The 21255-nt window shown below is 33.6% G+C and overlaps 3 protein-coding genes, 1 long non-coding RNA gene and 1 pseudogene across 4 annotated transcripts; all 5 read right to left on the reverse strand.

Annotated features, from left to right (window-relative positions):
- Window positions 1-149: 149 nt before the first annotated feature.
- On the reverse strand, window positions 150-3278 carry LOC106419181 (annotated as a pseudogene).
- Window positions 3279-5998: 2720 nt separating this feature from the next.
- LOC106402940 lies at window positions 5999-8181 on the reverse strand. Its single transcript, XR_007340273.1, has 3 exons — window positions 7200-8181; window positions 6455-6726; window positions 5999-6366 (listed from the first exon to the last, which is right to left on the reverse strand). It is a non-coding gene; the product is annotated as an uncharacterized LOC106402940 (long non-coding RNA).
- Window positions 8182-9931: 1750 nt separating this feature from the next.
- LOC125610251 (mini zinc finger protein 3-like) lies at window positions 9932-11550 on the reverse strand. The gene has a single exon (XM_048782475.1). It carries the CDS (start codon window positions 10394-10396, stop codon window positions 10130-10132), a length of 267 nt encoding a protein of 88 aa, XP_048638432.1. The 5' UTR covers window positions 10397-11550; the 3' UTR covers window positions 9932-10129.
- A 570-nt stretch (window positions 11551-12120) lies between these two features.
- On the reverse strand, window positions 12121-14869 carry LOC125610252 (glutathione S-transferase T3-like). The gene is made up of 2 exons (XM_048782476.1): window positions 12698-14869; window positions 12121-12257 (listed from the first exon to the last, which is right to left on the reverse strand). Exon 1 carries the CDS (start codon window positions 14038-14040, stop codon window positions 13255-13257), a length of 786 nt encoding a protein of 261 aa, XP_048638433.1. The 5' UTR covers window positions 14041-14869; the 3' UTR covers window positions 12121-12257; window positions 12698-13254.
- A 1-nt stretch (window position 14870) lies between these two features.
- On the reverse strand, window positions 14871-16197 carry LOC125610253. The gene is made up of 2 exons (XM_048782477.1): window positions 15524-16197; window positions 14871-15165 (listed from the first exon to the last, which is right to left on the reverse strand). The coding sequence occupies exons 1-2, from the start codon at window positions 15830-15832 to the stop codon at window positions 14914-14916; spliced, it is 561 nt and encodes a 186-aa protein (XP_048638434.1). The 5' UTR covers window positions 15833-16197; the 3' UTR covers window positions 14871-14913.
- Window positions 16198-21255: the final 5058 nt, after the last annotated feature.

Below are 21255 nucleotides of genomic sequence, written 5' to 3' on the forward strand. Positions count from 1 at the left end.
TCAATGACTCATAATGGGCTTTGTAAGGAGTCTTGTGGGCTAGTGGAATACTATACTTCATACAAAATATGGACCAATAGATGGCAGCTAAATATTGTACTTCTCAGGAGAATCACATCATAGAGAAAAAGGCACCAGTCGACAATTTTTTTTTTGAAACACTAAAAGACATCACATTATTCATATTCAGCGTTCGATTTACCGTAGTTGTTTGACTCTCTAGTTTTTTTTTTGGGTGAAAAAGTGTTACGTAAAACTTTTCTTATTAAATATTGAATATGGAATTGGGTAAGGTGGTCACAAAGTTATTAATAATATTCTTGAAAACATTCTTCATACCTGGTGGTACCACAATTCTTATTTTAATACAGTATATAGAAAATATTAACATAGGGATGCTTTTTCCACAGATTTATACACAAATATGGTCGTACATTTATTTCGTTAGAGTCTGTCTAACCAATAAATTATGACTTGGTTACATTTTGAGTTTAAATCTGGATATACAAAATAATATTATAATATAAGAAATGGTGTAACTTCGCGTTAACTATTATATATATAGAACAAAAATACTTTAGAATACTATATAAAATGTTCAGTTATGATATTTTAAAAATGTCATGGTAACCATCGTAAGAATATGTCTAATATAGGAATAATATTATAAAACTTAGAGTAATAACATTTGTATATAAATCCGAAAAGAAAGTATTGATTGGTCCCAGTTTGAGAACATTCCCTTCATATTTACTAGTGCTAACTACTAACCAACCCTACAAATATATCCAATGTTAATGCTAATTTTGTATTATCTCATGCAGACTAATTAATGCTTTTGTTGTCTCGACGTCAAGTGATCATCGTTTCTTAGACCATCCGCAACGGCGGTTTTAGCATAATCCTTAGGGGTTAATCCTTAAGTTTAATTAATATAATATTGGTAAAAAAGGCAAATAAGTTAAGAAATGGTCCGTAATTAAAGATTAAATTGGGGTGATTCTTAGCGACGTGGTACACGCATTTGGTTTGTCTTACTACCTCACAGACAGTATATATCCAAGATGGTCTACATTTATCCAATCTATCTCAAACCCTCAAAGTTCTGAAGAACAGTTATTTGCTAAAGCTCAAGAGTCAATCCGAAAAGATTTAGAGCGTGCTTTTGGAGTATTGCAAGCTCGATTTGCAATAGTTAAAAACCCGGCTATTTTGTGGGACAAGAGACAAATAGGGATGGTTATGCGAACATGTATCATACTCCACAATATGATAGTGGAAAATGAACGCAATGGATACGCTCAGTGTGATATATATATCAGAGTTTGAAGAAGGCGAGTCGAGTAGAAGTTCAGAGGTGGATATGTCATTTACTCGTAGGCTTTCAAATCTCCGTACTATGCTTGAAATATGTAGTCAAGTTCGTGACCCACATATACATGAACAACTGAAATTTGATTTGATTCAAAATATTTGGAACAAGTTTGGTAATGATTAAAATGTTTAATTGTTGTATGTTTCTATTTTATCATTTAATAAATAAAAATTTTAAATTTTATTGTTTTAAATTTTTTTTTTTTTTTTGCTAAGAATTCCAAAACGGATAACACCATTGGACCAACATTTGGGATTAGAGTCTTTAACTATTCAAAAAAAAGAAAAAAAGATATTAAACAAAGGCTAAGGACTCTAATGGTGGGTAATACCGTTGGAGGTGCTCTTATTAGTTCTATCCATATGCGTAACGTGTGGGTCAAGTCTCAAGTCTCAAGACTCACGAGAGAGATATTTAATCAAGATGTTTTTATTATTTAAGTCGTTCCAATCAATGCGTATAGCATAGACGTGATATATTGAAACATGTGGTGTGAAATGATAACACTTATATATTAATGTCATCTATTAAACATACAAATATGGTGTAATAAAAGAAACATAGTCAAATCATTACAAAAATATATCGCAAAATTATCAAAACTATAACATACATACGAACAAATACTACAAAACATTTGAAAAATAGTTATACAAAAACACGCAAACGTTGTTTCTTAAAGAAAGCTCAAGTCTTGAATCCTAATCTCAGTTTTAAACTTCTTCTTCTGAGACATCTCATGATGATCAACCTTGGCTGTTTATTTAAAATTTCTAGTACTATCAAGTATCAACAACCGAGACAGCCTTGTAACTCTTACAACCAGACAAAAACCTACCCGGCCGGACTTTTTCAGCAATCAACGTTTTGGTTTTAACCACCGAACCACTTCTCGTGCCCCTCTTCATCATCTCAAATTCCAAAATCACCGATTGATCTGCCATACTTCCGGTTACCACACTCCATGCAATGCTAGCCTCACTCGGCTCATAGACACTGCTCGTTATGTTCTCAATCTCGAACAGATCAGAACTCGCTTCGCTTGCTGTCTCCTCCTCTAGCGTCTTGCTGCTCATTTAAGAGTTATTACCATTGTTGTTTTTGGTTGAGAGATAGTTTGGTATTGCGTCCCATGGAAGCATAGAGAGCTTTCTCTCGAGGTTCATGGCGATATCCGACCTTTGAGGCTCGGGATAATCTGCTTTCCTGGCTTCTAAACGTAGTCTTGGTTTGTTGATATGCTTTCTTGCGTCATAAGCAACATAATCCCGATCATAATGTCTACATTTACCAGCTATTTTCCTCTCGGTATTGACGGTTTTAACCCCGGAGCAGGGACCGTAGCATCGAAACCCACCAAAAGAGACGCTTGTCTCGTTGGTTTTACGTTGTTTATTATCATTATTGTTGTTAAACCTCATGAGAAAGGTTTCACTGTTGTAACTTGACTCGGATCTTACACTAGGAGTTCCGTGTCGGCTTGTTCTTGATATAGTTGACGTAATTTTCGTCATTTGAGGATGAAGATCATCCTGTATGTTTTCCTTCTCCTTTTGGTTAGTGATATCCTTCGTGGAGTCAACATGATCTAGCTTCATGCTGAAGTACTTTTCTGTGCCGAAAACTCCGATGTCTGAGACTCGGAGTCAACATCAGAAGCAGTAGATTTGATCGTGGGTTTGTTTGAGATTTTTGAAGAAGAGTGCTCTTGGATAGAGGAGAGGACAAGTTGTGGTTTATAAGTTGAGATTTGGCGAAAATGGGTACTCTTCTTTTCAGCATCCATCTCCATTTTGTGTGTATATGTTGTTTAGCTAGTGATTAGTTTACGAAGTGGTAAAATACAAAAGATCAAACAGAAAGGATTTAAAGGAAAATGACAAGAAGAAAAAATCTATGGAAATGATGGGCGACTTTGCAGAGGAGAAAGCTGAGTGATGGATGTGAATATGTGAATCGTGAGGAAGCATTTTCACTATTATATATAGATTATATATATAGAGAAAGAAAAATATAGGTGGAGGAAATGGTTCCAAGATAGTTAGTACTTAGTAGTCATACAAATTGCAAACCAAAATTAATTATGGCCTTTTCAAGATATGGCATTTAGAACGTTATAATTTTTTTTTTTTTTTTTGACGTCGAACGGCCATTCTATTACTCAAGCTTGAGGTGGTCTGGGTAACCAGACCGGAATAGAACAACCAATGAAAAGTAACTCTCTACGAAAGCTCCTAGCAGACTTAGCTAAAAAATCAGGAAGCTAAAAAATTAGAACGTTATAATTAAAAAGCATATAAAAGGATAAATTATATGAGAAATTGAACAAATCTAGAAATGAGATATTGGGCCGGTCCAGTTAATCGAAACCATAAGAATACGTCTCTTTTTTATTGTAAATTGAGAAGGACCGGGTAAGTTTTGGAAACAAGGACCTCGGACGGATCGGATAAACGAGGAATTTTAAGGTATTCGGATCCGGATCCTTATCCGACGGATCTATGATTTTAATATTTTTATCCGGATCCAGAGTTCATGAATATCTAGATATCAGATATCTTTCTCAAAATTAGAATATCCGGCGGATATCCGGATCCGGATTTAGATCATTAAAATAATTAAATAAATAATATTAATATATATATATATACATATAATATTAACAATAATTTAAAACTAAAAATATATATAGTGTTTTTAATTATTTCTATGTATAATATTACAAAATTTACATAAAATTTATATATACTATTATAGTATGAAAATATAATAAAGTTTCTACATATAGATACTACTACTTTTGTAATAATTATTAATAAAAATTACGGATCCAGATATCCGGACTAAAAATCAAGATATCCGGATCCGGTATTTTACTATCCGGATCTGAATTCGGCCCCTCCGGATATCCTGATTTTCGGATCGGATCCGGTCGGATTTCGGATCGAATCCGGATCTCGGATATTTTACTATGAAGTATGAACCAAAACCAGAGCCAAAAATTATTACAGCTAAATTTGTCTGAGATGGTTCCGTCTTTTTCAAAATATCGAGACAACATAAAAACGATGGCTGCGCCTCACATTCTCCCCTTGCTCTTCTCTCTTGTTATTGGATCGCGCGGTGATTCCGTTTTTACTTTGTGTGAGGGCATTTCCATCTCTACTCCATTTTTTCCTCTAAAATAGAGGAAAAGTGAATATGGAGTAATGAATGCTCCAACCCAACTCCATATCTCACTCCATAATGAAATTTACTCCATAAATGGAGTAAACTATTTTTTGTTTGTTCATCACTCCATTATGGAGTGAGAAATGGAGTAGTGTTGGAGCAATTTTACTCAATTTTCACTTTTACTCTATTTTATAGAAAAAAATGGAGTTTTACAATGGAGATGCTCTGATATTGATGAAACAATTCTCATGATGTATACCGAAGGAATGAATACAACTTCTGAATTGTAACACTCATACGAATGATAAAAGGAAGGCAACATGTTCGAGTTTTTGATTTTTCTAATAGAATTTCACGGGATTTTAGGTGGAGTAACAGCAGAGATTATATGATGTTTTGGGCTATGTACTCATCAATGCATCGTTTGAGTGAGATATAATAAGCACAAAAGAGTATTCTCATCCACTTTTTATATTTGTTCTGTATTTTTGGGGGTCTTTGAGTTTCAATCGTCGGGTGTATAAGCATTTGCGTAGAAAGCTACAGAGCCAAGCAATATTGGAAAAACCCGAGTTCATGAGACTGGTGTTAAAAGCCGTGGGTTCGTATAGCTTAACGGATTGTTTTGTGTTGATAAAAAAAACGGATTGTTTTGTTTCTCTTATAAATTTCTTTTAGTCACATCAATTCTTTGCCAACTAAAGTCAAAATAAATAGAACGGCCGTTATGTGACATATAAGAGCAGCTCCATCGGTTGTAACCGGTAAAAGTTTCTAAAACAAAAAAATAATGTAATTATAATAAATTAATTATATATTAATTTTGTAAGACCATTTGAGACAGTAATGTAGTGACATCTGCCACTTGAACTTAGGAACCGATCCTTACTATTTTAAAAACTTTCCGATGGAACTGATCTAAGAGCATGATTATCCTATGATCCCTAAGTGGATTTTTTTGTGATTATTTAATATTATAAATGTACTTAAGTGGGGTTAAGAACTCTAGTTAAGAAACTTCCATTTTGAGCGGTCCAATGGGAGTTTCTTAACTAGGGGTTCTTAAAAAAAATTTATTTATTTTTAATAAAATATTTATTTATAAAATAAAATATATAAAAAGATAATATTTAAAACATGGATTTTAAAAAAAATACATAATTACAAAGATTAGTACAATAATCGAGATTAATTCGGAAAAAAAAATCCGAGCTTGAATGGAAAAATTCTCAAAGGTAAATGAATGGAAAAATTCTCAAAGGTTTGATCAAAATGTTGATCAAATTTTTCATCAAGTTATCCCTCAAAAGTGTTTTGAGAAAAGAAACCGTGAGATATTTTTTTTTTATAAAACTTGTTTACAAGTGGAAGGAAACTTGTTTATAAACTTGTTTATGAAACTTGTTTTCAAAAAAGAACTTGAGAAGGAACTTGAGAGAAGATGTGTGATGAATGAAGAAGAGTGTTGTGTTGTGAATAAAAGTTTGGTATACAAAATTTATATAGACAAGACTACAAGAGTTCACAAGTTTATATAGACACAAAGCTTTACAAGTCCTGACTGATGACTACAAGAGTTTGCAAGAATACAAATTACAAGAGTTAGTACGTAAGCATTGCACAAGTGATTACTACACAAGTTCGTGACTGATGACTAACGACTTTACACTCTTCTTGACCTGAAAAAAATGAGAACATGACACCCTCTTCACTCTCTCAAAGTGACAAGCCATGTGACCAAAAAGAGCTTTAGAAGAAGTGAAACCTTTACCACATTCTCTGCGAACTTCCTCTCTTTGAAATACTCCATCTTCTACCTTAAAGACAAAATATCAAACCACTATATAAGCACAGATCAGAAGAAGAAGAATAGGAAACTAGTGAGAACCCATTTATTTAAATTACCTCAAATCTTGGAAGAACACAATGAACTAGAGAATCATCAAGCTCAAAGCTTGATACTTTCTGACAGAGATCAGTTTTTGGGGAATGTAACAGTCCTCTCTTGTTAACAGGCAACAGAACTAGACCACATTCAAGGACGTATCAGTGTGTCAAAGATAATGAATCAGATTACCAACTAAACAATCATAACCCACGATGACAAATACAAATTGAACAATTGAAATTGTCTCTCCTAGTATTGCAGGTCCTGGTAGCTTAATCCGATAAATGACCTGCAGGAACAAAAATATAAACTCAATTCTCCAAAACTAGAACAACGATGAATAATAAATTTTGACAAGAGCTGTGGAGAATCCATAGGTTTGGTCTGTGGATCAGCTTTGACAAGAGAAACCAAAAGTCATGAGCTTTTCATCACTTAAAAAACTACAACAAACATCCAAATGCAGAATCCTCGGTATCAAATTTATATTAGAAAACTAATCTAAATATACAAAAAGGGACAACCATTTATAAAAGAGACGAATCTGTATCCAAAAGAATTGAACTTTAAGCTTCTATATCTACTATGTCAGCACCAATATGATCTTCTAGAAGTTAAGAGCAATACAAGAGCTTGAAATTCTCTCAGACTAAGCACTAAACCAATCTCTAACAAGAAATAGAAGTTAAGCGACAAAAGTATCAAACTTTCAATGACACGAAGCTAGAGACTACGATTGTTGTAAAGAAAAACATTTCGAACCTTGGAGGCGTGAAGGAGAGAGTGTTGGATTCGTGACTTTTCCAGTAAATGGGTTTTGGCTTCTCGTCTGATTCAGTGATCGAAGGAGCTGAACAAAACTCATCGTCGCTTTTCGAAGCTTTAACGAAAGACCTTCGCGAAGGTAACGATAACAAATGAGGATACAGAGGAGACGTCGACTCAACCGAGAGAGTCGTCGTCGTCGTCTGTATCGATCCTTCGCATGTGAAGGAGTAAACGAGAAGACACGAAACAACGAGAAAAGAAAAGAAAGAAAAGAAAAGAAAAAGAAAAAAAATAAAAATTCTGTGTGGCTGACACGTGGTTCAAAAACCACGCTTAAAATCGGTAACCAAAGTGCCCCATTAATGATCGATAACTCCCCTTTAATTTTTTTTGGATTTAATTAAATCACCATTTTCCTTTAAAAACCACCGATAATCATGGTCTAAGACCATGTATTAGAGATTCCTAAAATTACTACATGTTTCCTCCAAAAGAATATTTTCAAAATAGATTTAGTTATCTTTAGATTGAAAAAAAAACAAAAAAAAACTACAGTGTTCTTTTCCAACAAATTTGAGTGGCCATTTAGAAGAGACCAGAAGCAGCCAATATGTGTTTTTGGTGGTATTGGTAACAAACATTGCTTTATGTTATTTGTAATGGCTTCAAAGTGACTATAACATATTGAGCGAATTAAAATACATGAACCTAAACGATTTGATAACATGATTTGAAATGTGGGCCGCTGTGTTATTAGTTAAATTACTTTAATAAGCATTAAAATCATGATTCACACACATATTAATACACATTACACATATATAAAAGGGGAAAATAACTCCACTGAGATCAGGGGCGGATGCAGGAATCCTTGTAATTGGAGGCACAATACAAAAAATTCCAAAAACATATAGAGTTGGGGGAACTTTTTCCTTTTATTCACCAAAAGCTAAGAACAAGTAACCAAATTTATTTAAATTATATAAGAATATCAGAAACCAGTAGAGGGCATGTGACCCCGCACCGTCGAGCCTCCGTCCGCCCCTGATTGAGATATTTTCTCTTAACAAATATGATTTTTTTTCGAGATGGCTAGTTATTTCAATTGAAATATCTAAAGATTCACTTTGACTACTAAAAATATACAGAAGTCAGAACCGTCTGTTAATTTATGTAAGTGGTGCTTTCAAAATCATATTCTTGTTTTATTTATCTTTAACATGTATACCATGAACTGGCCGGTAAACAGTTAACAAAAACTATTAACCTTTTCTATTTAAAGTTTGTAAATGATCTCCACATAGTTTGACACTGGCCAGTGGCCATGACAATAAAAATTGAAGTTATAACAATATTTTTGAAAGTCATCTTTTTTAAAACAAGTCTAGAATATGGTATTGGAATCTTTTGTATGTGTAGTGGTGGGTCGAATATTCAAGAGAGAGAGAGAGGCAAAGGGAAGAACATAGGATTATTGGTACTTGTATGCATTAATTTCAATTTTTACGTTATAAAATCGTGTTAACTAAAACTGTCATATCTAGCAATAGATATAGAAGAACAAAACCAAAGACTTAACTCGCTTATTAACTCGGGTTTCCATATACAAATCTGAACATACCCATTTCTTGTTGCTGTCATTGACCATTTACTCGCTTTTTAATTTGGGTTTCCATTTATAAATCAGAACATCCCCTATTTTCTGTTGCTGTCATTGACCATATGCTTCATAATCAGACATGTGCTACTGAAACTTGATATTAAGCAGTGAAAGAGATGGCAAGCGCTCCTAAGGATCTATTCATCTCTTTCAATGCAAGTTCTCTTATCTTGTAAGTAGGGATAGGCAAATTATCTGTTAAATTTAATTCGAATTTTATTCGTTTGAAAAAATCCAGATATCCGTAAAGCTTCGAATCAAAGCAAATATCAAAATGTGATATCCGTAAAAAATGAAGCAAATAATTATTTTTGGAAAGTCGGATATCCGATCTAATCTCTATATTAATAGATATACAATGTAATTGTATATACAAACTATTATATCTATACATATTTTATGATATAATTTGATTATCTTTTATATTTTAAGTTATTGTTTTGGGTTCTTATTAAGTTTGTTAATATTAATTTTTTTTTTTATAATTTCTGTTAAAAATATCAATTTGATAGTACGATATTGTATTTTAATTTTAAATTGATATGTTAAAAGTTTTTTATTTAATTTTAATATTATATATTGTTTTTATTGCGAATTGAATCGAATAATTCACGAATATTTAAATAACTCGGATATCCGAAATTTTTCGGATCGAAGCGAATCACAAAAGTAGATCTTCGTTTTGGACGGAGCGGATCAAGGATACTGCGAATGTATCGGTATCCGCTCCCTGCATAGGCCTATTAGTAAGGATTAATCTCCTTCAAATCCGCTTACAACATATTAGCATACAAATATAGAGTACAATATCTATCTGTGGATAGCTCAATCAAGATTAGTGTACGACTAAAGAAACTCTTGCGTTTAGGGAAAGGTATAGTTTACGTACCTCTTCAGAATCAAACACAAAATTATATACGGCTCATTGTACCTAAGTAGGCTTCTTAAGAGTCTTAAAATGGTAAAAAAGAAAATCAAGATCCGAAAGAACAAAAAAAAAAGAATTGTGTGTAATCTTAAATGGATCAAATCATATATAGTTGAAGCTGAAGTATATAGTATTCCATCACATCAAGATTGAAGAATCATTAATCATATAGATTGGCGTTACTGTAAGTATTTGAATATACATCAATAACCATATACATAGATAAATACATCTCTAATATTATAATTCAATAGAAGTAGAATCTTTTTTTCTTTTAATATAAATCACCAATACCTTTCTTGGGTTTTCTTCCATGTACCCATCTTCGTTAATGATTCAATTAGGAGGAGAATACTCGCAAACAACCTCCGTTTCAACTTCCCTCCGATGAAAATTCCGGTGACATCCACAAGCAGCGCACGTCAAAGCATCGTCGGTTCCTTCGCCACCTCTTGCCATAAACTCACGGCAACCGTCAACGGCGTAGCCGCCTATATTAGCGGCGTGATTCTTCTGGCACTCAACGTAACGGACGTTGCTCGAAGAAGTAGTCGTAGTGTAAGAGATTTTTCTCTGTTTTATCACCACTTGCCTCTTCTTCATCTTTGTAAACTAATCTCCAGAAGTAAAAGAACCCTAACTCTTTTTTTTTCCTACAATTATTTTGTTTTGAGGGGGAAATGATCCAATACTCTTTTTGGATACGAAGTAAAAGGGTACTTGCAAATGACCCTTTGTATCTATCTATATTATATAAATAGGGTTGTTGAGTGTTGACTATATCTCTACACTGTAGATGGATTTGCCGCAGCATTTGTTAAATTATATGCCTAAGAGCATGTACATCAATGAACCCCCTCTTGGGGTTCATAAGTATTGTTTATTAATTTAATGGTGGAGCCTGAATAGTGATGAACCCGGATCAATGCTGCTTCTCCATCAATAAACCTGAGAGTGGGTTTATAAGAATAAAATAATATTTTTTATTTGACAAAAAAGGTTAATTTTTTTTTTGAAAAGTGAATATTTAATATAATGAGAATTGTATTCAATATAATGGAAATAAATTTGGTTTTTAAATTTTGAAAAGTGATTATTCAATATAATGGAATAAAGTTTGGTTTTATTCAATTCATTAAATTTTTATAATATTTCTTAAAAGTTTTTATTCAATACATTGAGAATTCATGAACATACAAAGATTATTCATCATGATTGCCATATTTTTCCCAAACATTTTCAACTAAATCAGCTTTCAAACGCTCATGTAAATGTGGATCCCGAATTTGATTGCGAATGGTAAGCATAGGGACATTGACACTTTCTCTACTTTTCACCTTCGAACTTCGACTAGACTCTCCTGACTCGAACTCAGATGTATCAATTTGAATGTATCCGTGTCGCTCGTCCTCCACTATCATATTGTGCAATATGACACAAGTTCTCATTATCTTTCCTATCTTCTCCTTGTTCCATAGTAGAGCTGGGTTTTTAACAATTGCAAACCTCGATTGCAATATTCCAAAAGCCCGTTCGACATCTTTTCTGGTGGATTCTTGACGTTCAGCAAATAACTCTGCTTTAGGACCTTGAGGGAGTTTGATGGATTGGATAAATGTTGCCCAATTAGGATAAATTCCGTCGGTAAGATAGTAGGCCATACGATAAGTGTGGTTGTTGACCTTGAACTTAACTTTAGGGGCTCGACCTTGTAAAATGTCATCAAAAACTGGTGACCTATCAAGAACATTGATATCGTTGAGGGTACCTGGTAATCCGAAAATGAGTGCCATATCCAAAGATCTTGTGATGCCACAGCTTCTAAGACAATTGTCGGCTTTCCTGAACCACGTGTGTACTGACCTTTCCAAGCCGTTGGGCAGTTTTTCCACTCCCAATGCATACAATCGATGCTGCCTATCATACTCGGAAACCCGCGTGCCTCTCCAGCGTCAAGTAGTCTTTGAAGATCTTCTGGTGTAGGTCTTCTTAGATACTCACCTCCAAACAATAGTATTATCGCATCCGTGAAATTTTCCAAACATGAAAGTGCAGTACTTGCCGCAAGTCGGAGATATTCGTCATTCGCATCTCCGGCTTTACCATATGCCAACATTCGTATTGCTGAAGTGCATTTTTGAAGTGCAGATAGGCCGCACCTTCCGTGACCATTTCTTCGTTGCTGAAAGTATGGAACTTCATTATTTAGGCGTTCGACAATGCGAAGGAACAAAGGTTTGTTCATTCGAAAACGCCGCCTAAACATTTCCGGTGGGTACGTTGGATTTTCACTAAAATAGTCGTGCCATAGTTGATTGTGTCCTTGTTCCCGATCTCTTTCGATATACACTCGTCTCTTCGGGTCGTTGGCAATAACGGAGTCCATGAAATCATCAATTTGTTCGTCGACCATTTCTTCAAATACTTCATATACTTCATCATTTGAGGAGCTTGACATTTTTCCCTTATTTAAAAAAAAAAATACAATTATCAATTTTATTATCTGCCTAGTATAAAATTTAAAAATTAATTAATCCAAACTAAAATTTTTAAAATGTTAAAATAAACTGTGTGTAAAATTTTACAATTTTTAAAATGTTAAAATAAACATAATTAAGTAAGTTTTAAACAATACCAAACTCTAGTTACAAAGTCCAATAGCCCAAAAACTTATGGATTATTAAATACTATATTTGTACGTGTTGATTTTTAAAGAAATTAGAATTCTTTAACATAGCTTATTGCCAATGTTTGACTACAAAAAAAAAAATCTTTTGAATTCAAACGTGACATTTTAACAGCTTTACTACCATAAACCCAAGTAATGTACAAGTAGTGAATGTATATTGTTCCTGATTACTCTTTGGAAATGAAATACAAGTGCAAAAGAAAATTGAAAGATACCCGATTACTCTTTGGAAATGAAATACAAGAGGAAATGTTCAAGTGCTCTTCTGTTCTTCGTTTGTAGTAGATCAAGTGCGAATGAAATACAAGAGGAAATATATATGATGATACAGAGAAACAATGAGAAGAAGTTGAGTTCTCATTTAGAAACATACATGAAGAGAGCATATTAATATATGCTTGTTTGTTACATAACCCGTGACATGAAAGTAGTGTAGAAACAAAGTACAACCCGTGAGTTCAGAACATAGTAGCAGTGTACAAACTAACAAAATAGTACACTGCATCCGTAGAGAAAAAGCAACAACAGCCAAGCAACATCAGACATAGCAACCCGTGATCCAGACATGATGACAATCCCGTGACCTGCAAAACAAAAATCAAACTACAAAGTTTAAAATTCTTTCTCTTCACGCAAGTTAATAATAAGAAACAGAGATTCTACCAAGTTACAAACTTAATAACTAAACATATTGAGGCAAGTAAATAATGAAAAAACATAGATTCTACTAAGCAACAAAGTAAGGAAATAAAAAAAACAGTAGTTAACCAATTCAATCTAGCAGTTCAGAAACGAGTTTGTTTTTGAGACTGATTTCATTTGGAGATAGATCAGTCTCATTTTTGGCTAAGAGACGATCAAGGAGTTTCTGCTGGGATATTTTCTTTCTCGCAGCCAGGATGCTCTCTATTTGATCGAAAGCAGCTTCTTTCCCGTGCCGCTTGCGCTTGCTTGCTTTCGCAGCCTTTACACCCGCCGGTCTAACCTCCTCCTCAGGCATCACCTCTTCATTCTCCTTCCTTTTCTCCTTCCCGGCATCTCTGGTCTTGGAGTATGACTTCCATTTCTGATCATATCTCAGTTCCCTCCAACAGTGTTCCATGGCGAACTTGGCATGGTAATCATTAAAGAAGATGTCATGGGCAGCCTTCATGACATCATTCTCATTTTGACCACTAGATTGCTCCTTCAAAGCCGCCTCATAACTCCCCACAAACTTGCACACCTGCTCGTTCACCCTTCCCCACCTCTGCTTACACTGACTCCATTCTCTAGGAACTGAGCCAGTGAGCTGAGCGCTTGAATTGAAGTAGAGCTCAATTCTCTTCCAAAAGGATCCTCCCTTCTGCTCGTTACAGACAATAGCATCCTTGCTCGTGTTCAGCCACCCACTGATGAGCACTAGGTCTTCTTTTGTTGACCACTTTCTCTTTATGACCGGTTTCACTATCCCGGGAGAGTTGGCTACTGCCTCAGCAAAGTCGCAGTCCATTGCTGGACTGCTCTGCGAAGCTAGGAGCGAAGTAAACCCGGGAGAGTTTATGGTAAAGGGATCCATTTTTGTTATGGTTTAGGTTGATGTAATAAGTTAATGGGGTTTGTGTACTCTATTTAAACTAGTTTAAGCTACCACAAGAGAGAAAAATTAAACTCTAGCTGCAAAACATTCAATATAAAAGCCACTATAGAACAACTACTTCACAGAGAGCAGTCATTACACATCAAATCACCCACTTAATACAATCAACTACTCAACACAATTAGAGCAACCAACCAACCAACACAGAGTAAATTACATTGTACTTTTCGTTCTAACTTATTAATACCGTCAGAGTAACCAACCAACTCACACTACTAGTTCAGTTCAGTTTAGTGGAACAAAAAATTCATACATTAAGATGAACCAACCAACTCAGACTACTAGTTAATTCACGCAAACATTTAGCTAGTTCTACTTTATATTTCACGCAAACATCTTACTAGTTCTACTTAGTAATTCACGCAAACATTTAGCAAGTTCTACTTATTAATTCACGCCAACATTTAACTAGTTCTACTTATTAATTCACGCAAATATTCATACATACCTCTGATTATCAGTCGAAACAGACCTTCTCCAGGGTACCCACCTCGACAGTGAGATAATCAACCTGCTCAGACAGGGTTGAAACCTGTTCCTGGACATGGAAACAACAATGATGCTGTGTTTTAACTTACTGACTCAACAAGTACAATGTAACAAATAACTACAGCAAGGAGATACACTTACCTCTAGGTCCTCAATCCGTTTATTGAGTTTCCACACCCCCTTCATAACCTCCTCTGCCTCATCCAGACGCGTGCTCAGCATTTTGATCTCCTCCTGGACAGCAACCACCCAAGGATGACGGTAATGCAACCCATCATCCTTGTTCACAACAGAAAACAAATATTAGAGAGACTTCAAGTTACATAAATTATAAGAACATGAATGCAGATTGACACTGACCTCATAGTTTACGCATGTGAAGAAACGCTTTCCAGGAAGACTGTCGTAGTCTTCCTTCCCCCGTACCTCGTCAATGATTCTCCCGCCGCAAGCACACTTTCTTGGAACCCCGTACTGTGAATCCGCGACAAACCCTAACATGTCGCAGTGATCCTTTTGCTTCTTTGAATGTCGTCTTTCTTCTGCGGGATCCATCTGCAAGAGGAAGAGAAACAATTAAGTAAGAGAAACAGTTAACTAAGATAAACACAAATCTCTATTTCAATTGACATACAAACGACCCCTATATCAAACCAGAATCACGCTTTACTACCCTAACAAAGAAACCCCCTAAACGATTTCAGATCGGAGACTGTATTGAACCCTAAGCAAGAAAACCCTAACAAAGAAACCCCCAAATCGATTTAAGATCGCAGACTGTATTGAACCCTAAGAAAGAAAACCCTAACAAATAAACCCCCTAATCTATTTCAGATCGCAGACTCTATTGAAGCCTAAGAAAGAAAACCCTAAATCGATACAATCAGACGAAGCCACCAACTCGAAAACGGACCTCAGCTCGATGAGATCTCACTACGTCGTCGATTTGATGGACAATTGTGCTCTGGATCGGCGTCGCTACAAGAATCGTCGGCGTCGCTACAAGAATCGCCTCTCGAGTCGCAAACCCTAGCTTTTTTGGAGAGAGGAGGAAATGAGGAGATTCACGCGTTTCTTCACCATTCCCCGTCGACAACGCGCGTCTCACCAGCCAATAACTCTTCTCCACGTGGCTTGAACTCGTTTCATGCGGGCTCTCTCCAACGGCCCGGTTCAGCGATAAAGATCCATTTTTCATTTTCTTTTGGATTAAAAATCCCATGACCCTCAGCCCATGACCCGCCTATAAACCTTCAATGGACTTGCTCTAAGCATCTGAAAATTGACGGCTTCAAAAAGAAGTTATTGTAAAATTAAATTTATCTATATTTGGTAAGACATAGACCCTGACATAAATAAGATTTATAACAGTATTTTTATCAAACATAGATCTATATATACTCGGTTAACATGAAAGAAGTACAACAAATGCTGAGTATTTAAATGAATAATATGTGTATTTTTGAAATTTGCAAGTTATAAATGAATAATATGTGTATTTTTGAAATTTGTAAATATTGACAAACTAACTTCAAATAGATACACTTAATCATAAGTTATGATAAAAAAAGTTTATACTATGAGAGAATCTACTCTTTAAAATACTACTTCCTTTTTTTTTTGCGAACTTTAAAATGCTACTCCCTCTGTTTCAAGAAGATGCATATTTTAAGATTTTCACACTTATTAAAAAAATATTATATTTTAGTTACTAATACATTATTTTCTGTAAGTAACTATTCCCCATAATTTTTAACCAGTAAAATTTTAATAAACACAATTACATTTTTCTATGTATAATTTACAATTAATTTATGCATTAAAATATAAAAAATATATCTTTTTGAAACAATTTTCTTTTCTAAAATATGATTTTTTTTTTAAAACAGAGGGAGTATGACATTTCATAAAAAGTATCCATCTGTTTCATAATAAGTGTCAACTAACATTTTTTCTTGTAACACAAAAAATGTCACTTTATAATTCTAATGCAAATTATACTTACTTTAAGCTGAAAATTAATTGCAAACTGTATTGATTTTATAAATAATTTTATTAATCTCAAATACTATTGGTTAGAAATGTGTAATTAATAACAACTTACATATATTTCACTAACTTTCTTAATCTATGTGAAAAATGTTATTGTGACACTTATTCAGAAATGAAAGGAGTATTATTTAACTTCAAATTTGAAATTAATGTTCATCACTCATTTCCCGGGTATCTTAAAATTATACTACTCCCTCTGTTTCATATTAAGTGTCACTTCAGATTTTTTATTTTGTTTCAAAATAAGTGTCATTCTACATTTTCAATGGAATTTTGTACATTAAATCTACTTTTTACTTTTTTGAATAACCAATAATTTTTTTTTTGACAACACCAATAAATTTTTATTTAAATCATTATCATTTAATTAATCATACATTAACCATGTATATATTAGTTTATTATATATTTTTCTTAATTTCCATAAAAAATGTCAAAACAACATTTATAATGAAATGGAAGGAGTAATAAAAATGGACAATCAAACACAAGAAACTCAACAACCAGCCTAGTTTTCACGTGCATCAGTTTGCATAAAGAGATTCTTTAGTTCATTGAAAACATAATTTACTCGAAATTCAACTGAATGGTAGCCACTAGCCAGATCAATAATAAAAAAAAAAAAATTTAATGCGTATCCGAGTCACCCCAAGGGACATGCTCCCACAAGCAATAGACACTGACAGATTGTTGGAGTACAATCGCATTATCAATCACAATTTTTATTATCATTTCTATAAAGGACTTCCAGTTACGTCCTAATGTAAATAAACTACATCAGCTTTATATATTTATAAAGCTAATATAAATGTCTTCAAACTAATATAGATTTACGTGGTTGAAGGTAATACGAAGACAATGGGAGGTGGCTATTTAGATAATGATATTACAACGAGTAAACTAGCCTTGAGATTTATTTTGAAAATTTGACAATACGAGAACCTACAAGAAATTTTAAATATGTTTCTCTAGCTTGATGATTGATGTTTTCAAAATCATATTAAACATTATCTTGCGCATGTATCTATCATCTATCTATGTCTATCTGTTTTTTTCTGTCTCACGCATGGACATGTTAACCTAACGTCATAATCCGGTTTGGTTATCCAGACCACCTCAAGTTTGAGTAATAGAATGGTCTTTTAACATCAAAAAAAAAAAAAAACCTAACGTCCTATTTTATCTATTGTCAAGTTGAACTATTTCATTTAGACCGTATAAATATAAGATTAGCACAACCAAATTCTGTCAACAAACTGAAATCCAAGTTACAAAAGCCTGAAATCTATGATTTTGTATATAATTTGGCTTTGTTGTCGAGACATGGTTCGCTCACGTTTTTTTTAAGTTTCAATAATACTAGTTTATAGACCGCCAAAGTCGCTTAGATTGACAAAATGTATTTTTTTTTCCTTGAAATCTGCCTAATAAGTAATTAAGTATTAGTCAATGGACTTCCTTGTTCTTATAACGTTAAAACAAGAGTGGATCCCAGTTGCTACACAAAAGACAACACGTCTATGACCCATGCGATTCGGCTCTATACATTAGTTTTACCCTAAAATGGTCAAAATTTAAATTTGTTTTCCTCTATATAATTTACGTGTTCACTTTGTAGACTACACACCAACAGTCCTCATTCCTCAATGCTTTAAGACGGGCTTTTGAATTAAGAAAGAAGGATATAACAACAAAATAAAAAATATTCAAACTATATAAGAATATCGTGGCAAACTATAAAAGAAGGATATAACACCATGGCATGTTTTTCATCTCGAGTCCTACCATCACTGAAGTCGATATACGACAGATAGTGTTTTTCTTTTGGGGTTAAAATATTGGTTAATTTATATTTATATACTTGTGAACATTGTTATATAAAACGATTCGATCATTCAGAAATTTATTTAAAATCGAAAATCACGGGAAAATGTTTAATATAAAATTAATACACTGTGAGTTCTTGTTCAATCTCTTGACGAATTCGAAGTATTTTTCACATCCAATAAGTAGTATTTAATAATAACATAGTGTTAATTAAATGCATTCATTGTGAACATATGATCGGAATCTACGTTCAATCGTTCGCATTATAGCAGAAATTAATGGTAGTATATTCGTACAATAATACAAAAAGTAGCTAAGAGCACAATTATTACAATTAATCCCGGGCGGGGTATCAGATACTTTGAATATTTCGGATAAAACTATCCAGATTGTTTCAAATATTTTTGGGTAGTTCGGATACTTTATAATAATTTAGTTTTATTCAACTATTTTCGGATACTCTTAACATATCTTTAAATTAAAAAATATATATTTAGTTATATTGTATGTATATATATAATTAATCTTTTAGATATTCAAATACCCGTTTGGTTTTCGGTTTTCGGTTTCAGTTTGGTTTGGTTATTTTGGATATAGAAATAAAAGAACCGTTCGAATATTTAAAAGTTCTAATCTGGTTCGATTTTTTGGTTCCAGTTTTTTTTGCCTAGGCCTAATTACAATCGTTGCAATAGAGGATGAGAGATGGGATGTTATTAATATTTATGTGTAAAGAGAGACTAAAGACTTTTTGTTCCTCACCAACCGTGCCCAACTCGTGAGCCCTGAAGTTGCCAACCCAGAATCTTACAAACCCCATGCATCTCAAATATTACCAAACTAGATGGTTGTCCAGTATTCTATGCGTGGGACTGAATCTAATATTTTAAATATCAAAACAACCATACTATACTGTATACAATAGACTTCAATAATCAAAATGTCTAAAATCAAAATTAAGAGTCCCATAGAACAGTGTTTCTCGTTTTCCATGTTTCTTTACTTCTTACAAGTACTTGTGGGCTTTTTTAAAACATAAAGCCCATCCTGGCTCTAGTTATTTGTATTTGGGTTCACGAGCCGAAACTCTTAAAGAATTTTCTTTTCACTAAAAAGATCCATACATGTTTAATCATGTTTATGGATGAAAATCTGATTAATCAGAACCAATTAAGTTTCGCTGAAAATATCACACAGAGAACACACCAAGTCTTGTATATTCAAAATATATAATGCATCAAACAAAACTTATATAAAGCAAGACATGTATTAAAGAACAAAGATTCAGTACAAACTTTTCAATAAACCAGGGAGTAATAGTAACTGAGACTGCAGAAACAGAGTATAGACTAACTTTAGTTTTAGAAACAAAAACATTGTTTCTTCTTTCTATAAGAATGTCAGCATTTGTTGTGTATAGGATCAGATCCTCTTCCAATCTTTCTTTTTACAGATTGATTAGGATCATGCATCGCAGAGGGCGCCAAGTCTCCATTTGTATTTAAATTTCCTTCCTTCGATGATGATGATGACTCTTCAAGAACACGGAAGGGATGAACAGTTAGAAGCTGCAGCCTCATATCTCTCTCCCATCTTAGACTTGAGACTTTATCCGTTTGAAGAAGTACAAAAAATGCGATGCCAAGAAGAAGAAACATATCTCGACGAACCAAAACACCCATTTTGAACAACGTTTGTAGATATTAGCTACTAGCTAGCTTGTGAAGTTAAATATAAATACTTGAAAGATTAAATAAATGGTAAAAGGTTAACGAAGAAGGGAGAAATTTGTCTCTCCTTCTCTCTCTTTGGAATGGAGAGAAGGTTGGTAAGAAGGAAGCATATATAAAGGCTGGTTTTAGAAGATCTCTCTTCTGACAAGTTTGAACCAAAAAAGCTTTACATTTGGAACTCTGTTATTGGGAAGCTACGCATATCTCTTTGTTTTTTTTTTCCATCTCCATACTTTTTATATTTTAAACATACAACACTCATATACATTCACATATAATAACATTTCTGTTTATTTGGATAAGGTGAATGGTGTGATACAATATAGATTACTAATATAGTTGTATAAAGTGCATTCTTGAGTTGCTTTTGGGAATTGTACTTCACACAATATGTCCCTATCAAATGGAATAACCAAAGAGCATTGAGATATCTTTGGAACATTTTCTTTGCCTGACATGGACAGCCTTTACATATATATATATATATATATATGTGTGTGTGTGTCTGTGTTTGAATGTTCATACACAAACTTAGACATTATAACTCACTTTCATAAAATAATAATGACACTGATTTATTTTACAAAAACAAAACTATTGTTAATGTAGATAAGGTTTACCTTTTTCTTTTATATAGATGGGGTTTATCTAAGCACAACAACGACAAAAATAATATGATGTAATTATGCTAAGATAAGCAAACCTAAGCCCAGGAAAGAATAATAAAAATGCAAAGAAGAAGGTTTGGCTTGAAAATTGTTATTCAAGAAGAAGCAAGAAGGCCGTCTTAAAGGGGGAAAAGTGTTTTATTCAAAAAAGAATATACAAAGATTGAAGGAGAAGTTGGTTTGAAAGCTTGTGTTAATACATACTTTTTATAATTCCAAGCTCTTTTCTCATCGTAGTAATATCCAGTCTTGCTTCTTTGAGTTCAATGGAGTATCCTTTATGCTTTTCCTCTTTGTTTCCCCCACTTTAATTACTTACCCCTTCCCTCCTCAATTTAAACTTAGTACTGTTGGACTAATCCATT

Source organism: Brassica napus, chromosome A6 (genome assembly GCF_020379485.1).
Source record: "Brassica napus cultivar Da-Ae chromosome A6, Da-Ae, whole genome shotgun sequence".
Lineage (NCBI taxonomy): Eukaryota > Viridiplantae > Streptophyta > Magnoliopsida > Brassicales > Brassicaceae > Brassica > Brassica napus.